Below are 12,404 nucleotides of genomic sequence, written 5' to 3'. Positions count from 1 at the left end.
TTTAATAAAGGAAATAACATATAATATAATAATAAAAAAAGGGAAAATATCCCATCTATATAGGATCAAACCGGATAAAGTTTTCTCGATCTTCATAAAGAATCCTATCACGTGGTGACATTGCAGAGAGATCAAATCAAACAGTCCCGAGGCTAGTTTAAAAAAGTATTGATTTTATACAAGTTAGAATGGCTCTGACAACTATTATAAAAAAAAATGACGTGTTTCGTTCTTCAAAAAAATAGAGCAGAAAAACAGAAACGTAAGTCAATTCGATAAATTGTTATTAAATTTCATTCCGGTATATCTTTAAAAAATTATTAATATCCCTTTTCTCCCATCGTATCCGAAGCATTTAAAACTTTTATAGCAAAATATTAAACATTTATTTTTAAAAATATGGCAAAATGCAAATTACATACCTTATTTTAATACGGCATTGTTTATCATTCGCGACAACTTAAATTATTCAAATGGTAAGTAGAAACAATCAAATTTTTCCTCCACTTTTATCCCGAAAAAAATATTGAAAAAATTGTTAGAATCCATATTTTTTTATTTTTTTTATTTATTTAAATGATTTTTACTTTTTACACACACACACACATATATATAGATAGATAGATATACACAATATATGGTAGAAGTCATAACGAACTGACAAGTGCTGGAGGCAAAATGACAAGAATAAAAGTCGAAGAGAATGGACGTTCATTATCGTCCCAGTCTTTTCTTATTCTGTTGGGAGTATAGAAAAAATAAATAAAAATAACAAGCTGGTTAAATAGAAAAAAAAGGGGGAAAGTACGAATGAGTTTAACGAAAAAGTTTGGTGTTTTTCCTTTCCAGTCACGATTCTTCGCGTTATTCACCGTATCGGAAGTCTCGTGCGTTTGTTTTATGAGCTTACAGTTACTATGGTAACGAACCAACCACATGATGTGTGGACACGTGTGAAGTATCACGCGATCACTGCCCGATGATGTCATTCTTACGGTGCAGGTTTTATTACCTTATAATTCTGCCTGGGTGCTCTCGCCCTCTTTTCCAAAGAAAAATTAAGCTAATTCCCTTCGGTAGAAACGAGGGAACGTACTTATTACGTTTTGCTCATTAAGGGAAACAAATTCGAGTTTCTACCAATAAGAATTTCCAGTTTAATAAAAGTTTTCCTTAATTCAAAATTTTCGATTGTACTCGGTGGAAATTAAAACGGGGCAAATTAACTCCGTGCCATTCATTAAAATTATCTTTACAAATTACGGACTTAGCCAGCCGGTAGATACCTTATTACGTAAGCCCAGATATAATTCGACTGTTTGCATATGCTGGAAGAGCATTGATTTCGAATGAGGGATGCGGACATGTGATTTTAGTGTTTGGTTTGTACAACCTTTTCCATTTCGGTCACGTATCGTTGGAGAAAAGAAGCGTTGACGCATGACGAGAAACATTCGACGTGACTTGCTTAGAGATGCTACAATTTTTTTTCCTCTACAATTTTCCGATTTTTGTCGCTTCTTAACGCCGACCGTCGTTAATTAAAACGCGTTACGCGTATGACACACATACGCCCGATTATGAAACTTTCGTCACCAGATGGCGTTTAAACGAGATCGGATCCGTACGAGATCGATAAAACCTCGACTGCTCTAATTATTTTAAAATCTATTGTTTGTTTTTTTTTAATAATTAAAATTTTATATGCGTGGCTTTTTTTAATTACCGTCCGTTAATTTAAAGCGTTGTATATTTTACAAAAGTTTAAGTAACGCGTGTAGACTACGGTAGGAAAATATTTAAAGAAAAATTTGTAACGTAGACGTCAATCATATTTTAGTTCCGTCAACGAACGACAGGGGACTCGGTGACGTCACTGGCCTGACGTTTTCATTGTAGGATTAAAAGATAGGCGTCCCACTTTTAGCGGAGCGCATGCGCAATGTTAAATGCCCGAAGAGGTACACGTCCTTCGTCTGGAAGCGGGGTCAAGCCCCGAAAACCAGTTTAGTAAGAGGGCAAAGGAACCGGACGCGGTCATACTCTTTGTCCCTCGATATATTTTACCTCCCCCTCCAGACTTTCCGCTCGACCGGAGTCGTTGCCATGGTTTCCTGCTCTAGAGTTGCGAAAAACAACATCCACCCCTTCTACCTTCCTTAGACAAATGAGACTGAACCGTACTCCAACGGTTTCTTTGATAACGAGGAAGTTTCTCTCCCACATGAAAAAATAATAAAAAATACAAATAAAAATAAACGCTATTACGTTTGCACTTTTAAAATTACCTTTTTTGTTTTTTTCCGACGAATATTACTCATCGGAAAGTGTTGTTATTAAATTTTTCGATTGCAACAATTACAAACACTTTCGACATAAAACAGCTGTACAGTGACGTCACCGGATGATAGATATCCACTGCCGCTATCGATTGGTCGATTCCGATAGTGACGTCACAAATGCGCATCCTTATTTGTCGAGTCACTAACCATCAAATATTTCTCTACGTTTAACTCGTCGCGTTCATCGACCTAAGGTATAGTCAGACACGTTACGAGTTTTTTATAACTTAATTTTTTAAATGCACCTAACTAACGACGATATTACCCTAAACAATCCGCGCCTTGTTATAATTAGGCCGCGTTTCGTTTCGCGTACTTCGGGATATGACATACATTTTTCTGTGACGTTACCAACACGGATTTTTTTTACCAATGTTTGTGGAGAGAAAAAATAGAAACCGTGCGAAGAGGAGGAAAGTTTCTTTCTTTTTTTTTTCTTTTTGCAACGTAAGTAAAGCTATAAACGAACGGATTATGGTGCTGATGTCACGCGAGCAATCCTGCCACCGGAACGGAGATGATGACGTGTTGCCCAGACGCATTGGAACTTTCTATTAATTCTTTGCACCGTATGCAATGACGAATCGTCAATAACAGTTTCTCATTCTAAGAATAGCTCTCTGGTGATTAAAGAGAATGTCAGTGTTGAAAACAGACGAAATAAGCTTCCTTACGTAATATACGGCACCGTCCCTCAGAAAAAAGAAAATATTTTTTGCATTAATACGAGTTGTTGCCTCGGCCATCAATTTTTTTTATTTTCCTCCTACCTTATGTCTTTTTGCAATTTCAGATAAGTCATGTTGTGGTATGTCAACTTTGTCAAATAACAAAGGAGACTCTCCCTACTTATTTCGCCTGCAGCTAAAGGGGGACGAAGAATGAAGAGGGGTAGGAAACCAGACCATTCACACGCACATGCTTTAAACCATTATCGACGACCTCGAATTTTTTATATATATGTATATATTTTATTATTAGTTCAACCGGAGAATGATTTTCGTCTGTGCATTCTTCGCTGCGTGCGATGACGTCATCGGAACCCGGGCGTGCGAATTATTGCTATTAATAAACTGAAATTCGATGATGTCACTGTTACTAATGTAAATCGACTTTGAACGAAACTTTTCGAGCGAAACGCTGGCTTATTCTTTTATTATTGCTGGCTGCAGACGGATCCGATCGGTTCCACAACGTTGCATTTCGAATGATATCGATGGTGACGTCACTACAGGTTGCACACTTATAGAATGGCAGAAACTCGAACGAGCAGGAACTGTTCGTTCGAATTTCTGCCATTCTATACGTGCGGAATAGTAATTTCGGATGTGTGTACGTTTTATCGTATCCTGTATTTCGATCGAGTTTAAATAAAATTCGATAGGCAAAAGTCTATAATTAAGAGGAAAAAAATAACGATAGTTTTTTGTTACAACACGCAAAAATGTGGAAATTCCACCATCCATTCACACTTGATCATGCCTGACTTGACAGCACATCCCTGCACCTGTGCAACTACCTTCCACCTCTTCCCAATGGGGCACTACCGAAGACGTGACAGTCTTGGCATTTCGCCCTGGGGGCGTTACTGCAGACAGCTCCGCATCGGATCTCCCCCCTTATATTTAGTGACGTCATGGGCAGAATAGCCGTAGCAGCTGGGTACGAGGCGAATCTGGTTTGGCACGTTGCCAAATGCTTTTCCCTAGAAACTGTCTCCCGTACACGTACATTGATTGGCTGAAGGGAAAGGGGATAAGAGACATGCGTGCTGAAAAAGGTGTTCCGAGAATTTTTGTTTGGTCGAGCTGGCAGAAAAGAGATTTCTCTCGGAGTTAGAAACGAAAGTTTAAAATATAATCTCGTTTCTAAATTGAAAACTTGTCAATATAAGAGAGCAACACTAATAAAGCCGTGGCGATTTGCCACGAGAAAGAAATAAGAGATGTGGTTTAGAAAGCTGCGTCGGAGTGTGGAATCGATTGTCGAGTAAGCAAACCACTCGGTGATGGCGTAACGATATCAAAGTATCCCCTGCCCGGAAATCAGCTGTGCTGAGAGAGACCTCTAGCGGCAGTGACGTCTTTCAGACAACGCCTCGCTTGTTGCTGGACTACGCTTGCGCAAAGCGTCCCCTCCCATATCCAGGCAATTGTAAGCTAGTGGGTAGGAAACAGTGCTAGCTACCATCGCAGAGCGCGCCGTGGTAGAAGTATAACCCACCAATGGTGAAGATGTCGGCTCTGTCTCGTGGACAGAGGCAGCACTGTTACCTCTGTGACTTACCGCGTATGCCATGGGCAATGCTCAATGATTTTAGTGAACCAGTCTGTCGGGGATGTGTTAATTACGAAGGAGCGGATCGGATAGAACTGGTACTGGAAACCGCTCGTCAAATGAAACGAGCTCACGGATTCCAAGAAGGTCGTATCTGTATACAAAACATCGCCGGTACCTTCTGTTTCACGTGGACATTCGGAAATTCTGAACGGAACGTCAGCAGTTACAGTTACTGCCGAGCCAACAGTCATTCCCGTGCACGCTGCGACTGCCCGGTCGCCCGTTCCCGCCGTGTCGTTGGAAAGGTATCCTCCCCACGATCCCAATAGGGCCCGTGCAGCCTTGCTGGAGTATACCACCAGCCAACGGCTAGGTAACAGTTTACACGGGCACAGAGTGGAAGAAGTACCTCACGATGCCACAACGGCCGCATTGAATCGTGGAAGTCCCAGTTTGGGAAACAGAGCGGTGAGTGGTTTACCAGTGGCACCTCCGCCTCCACCGGCACCGCACGTACCGCTGACGAACAAGTACCACGAGATCAAACAACAAACGCACATCGGAGAGAGACGAAGATGACAGTTCCGCCGCATCCGAAAATTCAAAGAGGACCATGTTGGAAGATCACGGTGTTAGACCCCCCTTAACGAGAGGGGAAAGTCTGCCCGCCGCCGTTAGTGTTATGGGGGTGCCGTTCGACGCACGTTACAAGAAAGAGCACGCAATGGTCGGCAGAGTGTACTCTTTTGACGCTGCAACAAGTTTAAAAGCAGGTAAGACTCTCGTTTGCCCGACATTACTTGGTTATACCGTCCGAGAAATGTTAACAATTTTATTACTTGCTAAATTTATAACCGGAAGTTTATGACATCCACCGTAACAGCGAAAACGGTTACGTTTTTTCTTTTAAATGTAACTTTCCATTTCCTCCATCGTACGTAACCTAGTGTTTCGACAGGAAACGTAATGTCCGTAACTGCGTGACATCATGCTGACGTCATGTGACCCGTACTCGATACCCGGGAGATACGCCTGGACCGACGCCAAACCTGCCACCTACAATCCTCCCGCAGTAAACACCTGTGCTAAGAATAGTGGAAACTGCCGTGTGGCTGTGTCGTGACGTCACGAATGCTAATCGGAATCCTAGTAGTAATTTTTGCGTAACTTTCCGGACTGGTTTTTTCTTTCTTTCTTTCTTGTCATTTTTAGGTCGAATCTAGGATCAGTGGTCTTATGGAATTCGCGCATGCTCGGTAATTATTTTAAATGCATCGAATTTTCTCGGCTTTTTTAACCGGCAAAATGAAAGCGGCCGGGCACAGGCCAGACTCGAATTTCGAAATGTTCGTGCATAAATAATCCGCCAATTGCCAGGAAAACTGACAGTTTTGTATTATTAACCGACACTTATATTTTAGAAGGTGTCGAAAAATAAAAGACCCGAAGTTATTTTGCCGGCGTGGTAAAGCGCAAGTGTTACGGCGCAAAGAATTCCAAGTATTTAAACGGGTGAAAAACCTGTTGTTTTATTTAATAATATTTGTTTTCAGCCACGCATCTGGTTAATTTGTCGCACCGCATTCGTCCAATTTATTATTTCTGTCCGTCTGGCATTTTTATTGCATTTAATAATTCACCGCCGTAGGTAAATAATCGTCATTTAAAAATATCAGGATAGGCGCATTTTTCCTTTCCTTTTAAAGCAGTAACACAAAAATAAAGTTTTAAATCCTGTTTTACGGGCTGGGAGTTAAATTTTTACAGATAATTGTATACATTTCTCGAATCTCTGGGGATTAAACGCTACCGGAAAGCGTATTAGTTTGGTGATTTTAATGTCTTGTTTTTTTCAGCTTTCAATGCCATCAATAACGTCAGCACCACATCGGCCAGCACCGTGTCACCATTAAGCAACTGCACGACAACTCCGCCAGATGCCAGCAGCTCTTCGGGCCCAACTCAGAACGGACAATCACCCATGGCATCTCTGATGTCTGTCACCGACAATCTCCCACCCGGATCGCCGCGTAACAGCGAGCAAACGGCCACTAACAGTAACAGCAGGCCCGCATCGGCCACATCCCGCCATTCGCCCAACAGCACGGCTCCTCCCACCGGTAAAAAAACCCCATCGGGCGGCCGCCAATAACGTGGGCACCGGGCGATTCGGAAAGCATTCACCACAACAACTAGCGTCCCGTCTACCACCGCTCCCGCGGATGCACCTCTTCCGGCCGCTCCTCTGAAATGCACTCTGTGCAACGAGAGGTTGGAAGACACACATTTCGTCCAATGTCCGTCGGTACCGCACCACAAATTCTGTTTCCCCTGTTCGCGCGAGAGCATCAAAAGTCAGGGTGCGGCCAACGGTAACGAAGTTTACTGTCCCAGCGGCGAAAAGTGCCCGTTGGCTGGATCTAACGTTCCTTGGGCTTTTATGCAAGGCGAAATCGCTACCATCTTGGGCGAGGAATTCAAGATTAAAAAAGAACGCGAAACTTAAAAGATCCTCGTTGGAATTTGGTCTGAAAAAAATAACAACGGCACACACGTAATTCCCATGCGAAATGCGTGCTTTGATAACGCTTTCGATTTTACGGTTTTCTCCATCCGCTTCCGTTATTTTACTTAAGTCGGACGGAAGTTGGGTGAAAAATTCGGCTCGACTCGAAAGTCGGAACGCCGTACAATATACAGTAGAATTGACGGGAAAGAGTTAATAAAAAAACACACCGTAACTCGATTTTTTTGCAGTTCCGGCCGGCAGAATGCTGAAGTGTTACGGAAGTATGCGCGAGATATTAAAAGGTCATCGTGTTCTCTCAATATACATTTCTCTCTTAAAATCTCTCTCTATCTATCTATCTTTATCTATCTATCTTTCTCTAGTTCTCTCGTCGTGCCCCCATCCCTCGGCATGTATATCGTCAGCCATACGTTTCTTTTTGCGACCAAGGATACAAAGAAAAACAAATTACGTCCAGTCGCGCTAAATTTTTGAATGTCGTGTTGTTACATTTGACGGATTTAATCGCTTTTACGTGTTCGTGAGCAATCGGGCAGCCATTTTTTTTATTTTTAAAAAAGTCTTTTCTTCGTGCGCCCTCCATCTTTCTGGGAAACTCCGTCAATAAACTGTTATCGTCTCGGAAGTGTCTGGTATTTGTCGTCCCCGTTCTCACCTGTACAGATGTTTTACTTTTTTTTGGACACCCCCTCTAAAAGGCGTTGTTGTCTATAGGAGTATTTCGATACCTCTCGAAGTGAGAGATTTTAGAATTAAAAAAGAAAATCGATCTCTCCGGTTTAATATCGACCACTGACGTAACAGTTGCCGTGTACGAGTGTTTTTCCGTTTCTCACTGGGGAGGCAGCTCTGTCGTCTCGCTAGTCACGTGATCGCCGTGTCCCAAACTCGATTCGTCTGGTCTCAAAACATAAAAAGCCAATAAATAACGGTAATAAAGCTGTTGGGTGTAGTTATGTTCGAGTCTTTCCCCTTTATTGTGTTATGTATGTCAAGTTTTTAGTAAAAAAAAAGGAAAAAATAATGATAAACTGGGGAATTCTCTTGTATTCGATGTTCACATGTGATGACAATGATGAACGTGTTTATATATATATCGTCTTGTAAATAAAATGACAGTTCTTTCGCCAAGAGACTCGTTTACAATTCTTTTCTTTCCCCCTTCGCGTTTAATTCAAGTGTGTAAGTTACTATATCGGCCACACGTGTCCGTATAAATCACTCGATTTTTAACTTGTACCGTTGTAATTCGAAACATAAAAAAAAAATGCTGTAAACGCTGGTATTTTTATAATAACGGTAAAATTGAGGGTTTTTTTTCGTGCGCGTATTAGATGCATGTGACGTATTTTTTGGATGTTTGCCATATAATTATGTGAGTAGAATAGTGTTCACTAAACCAAAAATAAAACACTATTCGCTAGAATATTTTTCGTGGTAAAATATATAAATTCGAAGAAACCGAAGGTAAACTATAATTACGTAAAATTCGGTTACAAGAAAGCGCACATTCCTGCCCTTATCTCTTGTGCAAATTCGTAGAACGTGACACGCTTACCAAACTATTATACCTTCATAGATATACGAGATATATTGGAAACATGTTGGAAATTTATACTTGGCGCATAATAATTTACCTATCTGTTACCGACGTTATCTGATAGTTAAGATTTATATATATATATACTAGAAAAATGGTTTCAAACGTCATAGAAATTACGTTTTATACGTTTCCTATCGATTAAATATAATTCAGATTTAAGGTAGAGCATTTAATACTTTATTTGTATAACTAACCGGACGTCATCGTAACTATGGTTAGTCTATAAAGATATATATATAGATTATAAAGAAGAAAACGTTAAAAAGCATTAAATCGTGTGTAGGAAGATTGTTAGCTTTTGAAAAAACACAACGCCCCTCGACACAGTGTATGCTGCCTACGTCATCCTTCTAGATACATTCTTAACAGTAAAAACCAGTACGAGGTTGTTCTTTTAAATAGATACGTGACAGGGGACATGTTAAATGACGTCAGGAATCAGTTGCCGAAGTTTTTGTACATTTAGAATCGGACGAACAGACTAACAAACTCCCCGTCGAGAAGTATACGCGTAGTTGCTTATAAATAGTCGTATTAAGACGTAAGAAATGCTTTTCATTCATTTAAAGGGCAGAAACAGATAACAAATCGATCTTCTGTGGATCGAAATTAAAAATAATTAGAATTTTATATAGTCCTTTCTACTTAGACGATCATAACACAGCAATAATGTAACGCGCGTAATTTGAGAATAGGATATTAAAAAAAGGAACAAGAAAAAAGTTGTTTACATCCAGCAAATACAGTTTATAGCATTGAACCATAGTAACAAACGGAGGCAAACGCAGCCACCAAGGTCGTACGACATCCTGCAAGCCAAACTACGATTACGTCATTCGGTGCAGGCGTTCTGCCGTGACGTCACGCAAGCGGGATGGGTCTAGAGCACGCGCGGTGTAGCAATGCGGTGCGATGACGTCATAGATGGTGGGCAAACGTTTCATTGGTCAATAACCCTTTTTTTAAAAAAATATACGCGTTACGCTAATGATTTTTTTGTCAATGTTTTAAAATTATTGATTATATTACCACAATATTTTTCTAGTGCTACATTTAATATTTTTCTTATAAGTCCGATTTTGAAACGGTACAGGTGGTCAATGATGTGGTAAACACCACCCATCCACTCGTAAAGAGAGAGAGAAAGAAAAAAAAAACACCTGCCGAAGATTTACAAGGACATATCGTAGTGGAGATCTTTCGACATTAATTCACACACGAATGTTTACATATATATGTATATATGTTTTGCTCGTATTTCTAAGAATTTGCAGCATGCTATTCTATGTATACGTCGTAATTATCAACCACATATCCCGTACGACGGACTATTTTCGTTTCGTCATTCTCCTCAACCGTTAGAGCAGTAACTATTTAAGATTAATTTGGCGTTATTCCAACCATCTCTAAATACTTCTTATTCCTCGTTTATTTCGCCATACTCCGTTAAATTCGAAAAAACGCATCTTTCATTTTTTCCCACCATAAAAAAAAATAACGTAGAATGAATGCATGCGACACGTGATCGACAGGAACTTGGAGTCCGTGACGTTGCCGGTTACTGGGGTTTGACCTGACGTCAGATAAATCGGTGACGTCACACGGTCGTCGAACTGACGAACAATTACTTTCTGTGAAAAAAAAAGGAAAATGGATAATGACCGTTTGATCGTTAGAGGGCGAAAATCAAAGCGTGACTCTATATAACCCCCCCCCCAATTTGAGACCGATATAGAACGAAACCTACAATTATATAAAGGAGTGATAATTCGAAGCGTTTTAAACAATTCGAACAATGCAATATATATATGTTATATATATATGTAAACGTATACTTAGCTTATGCGTATAGTCTGTATATTTCCTGGTTTAACATAATTCAGAAGCAGAATATGTGTATTTAACTGTTTATCTTGGAGAGATAAAAAAACTAGAAAAATATTAAAACAGTATTTATTTTTAATCAATTTTTGTATTTTGCAACTACTGATAATTTATGTTGTCGGTACTATCTGGTTCTAAAAGATAAAAGTCATTAAAGACGATAATGCATCTGATGTCATGCGATAAATCAAACGGGATAGGTATCCATAAGACAAATACTGCTACAAAAACTTCCTCTTGGCCTACAAGAAAAAACAAAAACGAAAATAATGTAGTGAGAATTATCGACGAATTAATTATATTTACATTATAAAAATTCCAAGAAAATTGTGATTTAATTTCTATACCCCTTACTCGACACGTATCAGATTTCCTCGGCAGAATAAGTGGTCGTATCGTATTATCCGGTATCGAATTCGTTATAAAAGTCGAGCGAAACAAGATTGCACGGTATATTGTTGCAGGATAATTAGGTCATGCAATCACTTCCGTTTTGATAATGTCTGCACCGTAAAATCTTATTTATTAATAAAGCAATAAGCGTTACGCTATTAACGGTCTTATAAAATTATACCCGTAATTACGTTTTTACGTCCGGAACATGGGACGAATTAAGTCCAGACATCAGACAGTCCAGATATTTAAAAAAATAAAATAAAATAAAATAACACGCACTTGGAGATTATAACGCTATCTTCTGAATTAAATTCTGATAAATATCCTATTCTAAAACTTGTGTAAACTGCGGTGTCGATAAAAACCATGATAAAACTAGTTACAAAAGAACACGTTCCGAGACCACGAAGGACTTTCTCATAAAAGGGAACGTTTTTCTTATTCGTTCCGGTATCGATAATATAAATGAGAGAAATGAGAACGGAATTCTCGAATAAGGATCTATCCTTGAAATTAAATATGGAAGAAATCTGATTTGGTTTCTATTGCCCGAAACGTGTGGAGCGCGCTTAATACAGGCCTATAGAATAGGAGGACGACGACGACGATTATTTTCTCTTCCTTTCTCGCTTTCCTTCTTTCGACTTTTCCTAATTATTTTAGTCGATAACGTTCTCTTCGCTGGTAATTTCATCATTATTAGATACGTTATCCGTTCTTCTTTCTTCGCCGCTACGTATCGATAGATCAATGTTGACGGATAACGAACAGTTATAATCGGCGATTCTATCTTTGTCAAAATATTTCGTAATTGCATAATATAAATCTTCTACGGACAGAAGTGAGGAATTATATTTATATATTATAGAAAATGTCCTTTTAGAAAAATAAACAGGTTCGGGAAAAATAAAAATTACGAAATTAACAAATGGCATGAAAATCGAACTTAAATAGCATTAAAGTATTTCAGATTTTTACCATCGTAAATCAAATTTTGATTTGACAGATATAATCGTTCTTTTATTAGAAAAAAATGTAAAAATTCAATTTTATTTCGCCCGAGGAATCGTCCAAAAGAGGGAGTCTCGGTTCCTATCAAAATCCGTTTTCGGTTACTATGGTAACGATAAAATAGTGAATTTTTTTCCTTTCATAGTATACTATTTCAATACCTCGAAGAAGGTTTTTTTTTTCTTTACTTTTTTCTAAACTTGATAAAATTCTGCACAACTGACACAAACGATCAAACGAAACTTCCCCAAATAATTTTTTTTTTCTACCTTGAGTCGAACGCCGCCTGACGTACATTCTAAGTAACGATTAAAAAAAATCAAAAAAAAATCGAGAAAAATAGCACCGATGTTTGTCG

The 12,404-nt window shown here is 39.2% G+C and overlaps 1 protein-coding gene across 1 annotated transcript; it reads left to right on the top strand.

The window, feature by feature from the left end:
* The first annotated feature begins 4,134 nt into the window (after positions 1 to 4,134).
* On the top strand, positions 4,135 to 8,285 carry Pits (Protein interacting with Ttk69 and Sin3A). The gene is given in 4 exon segments (XM_067263414.1): positions 4,135 to 4,771; positions 4,773 to 5,147; positions 5,149 to 5,395; positions 6,479 to 8,285. Coding segments are annotated over 4 exon segments (1,476 nt in total). The 5' UTR covers positions 4,135 to 4,567; the 3' UTR covers positions 7,129 to 8,285.
* The last annotated feature ends 4,119 nt before the right edge of the window (positions 8,286 to 12,404 follow it).

This window comes from Centruroides vittatus, unplaced genomic scaffold, assembly GCF_030686945.1.
Source record: "Centruroides vittatus isolate TY-2023 unplaced genomic scaffold, ASM3068694v2 contig_1776, whole genome shotgun sequence".
Taxonomy (NCBI): Eukaryota; Metazoa; Arthropoda; class Arachnida; order Scorpiones; family Buthidae; genus Centruroides; species Centruroides vittatus.
Note: the sequence above shows the minus strand (reverse complement) of the source record. Positions and strands in the feature narration are given on the sequence as shown.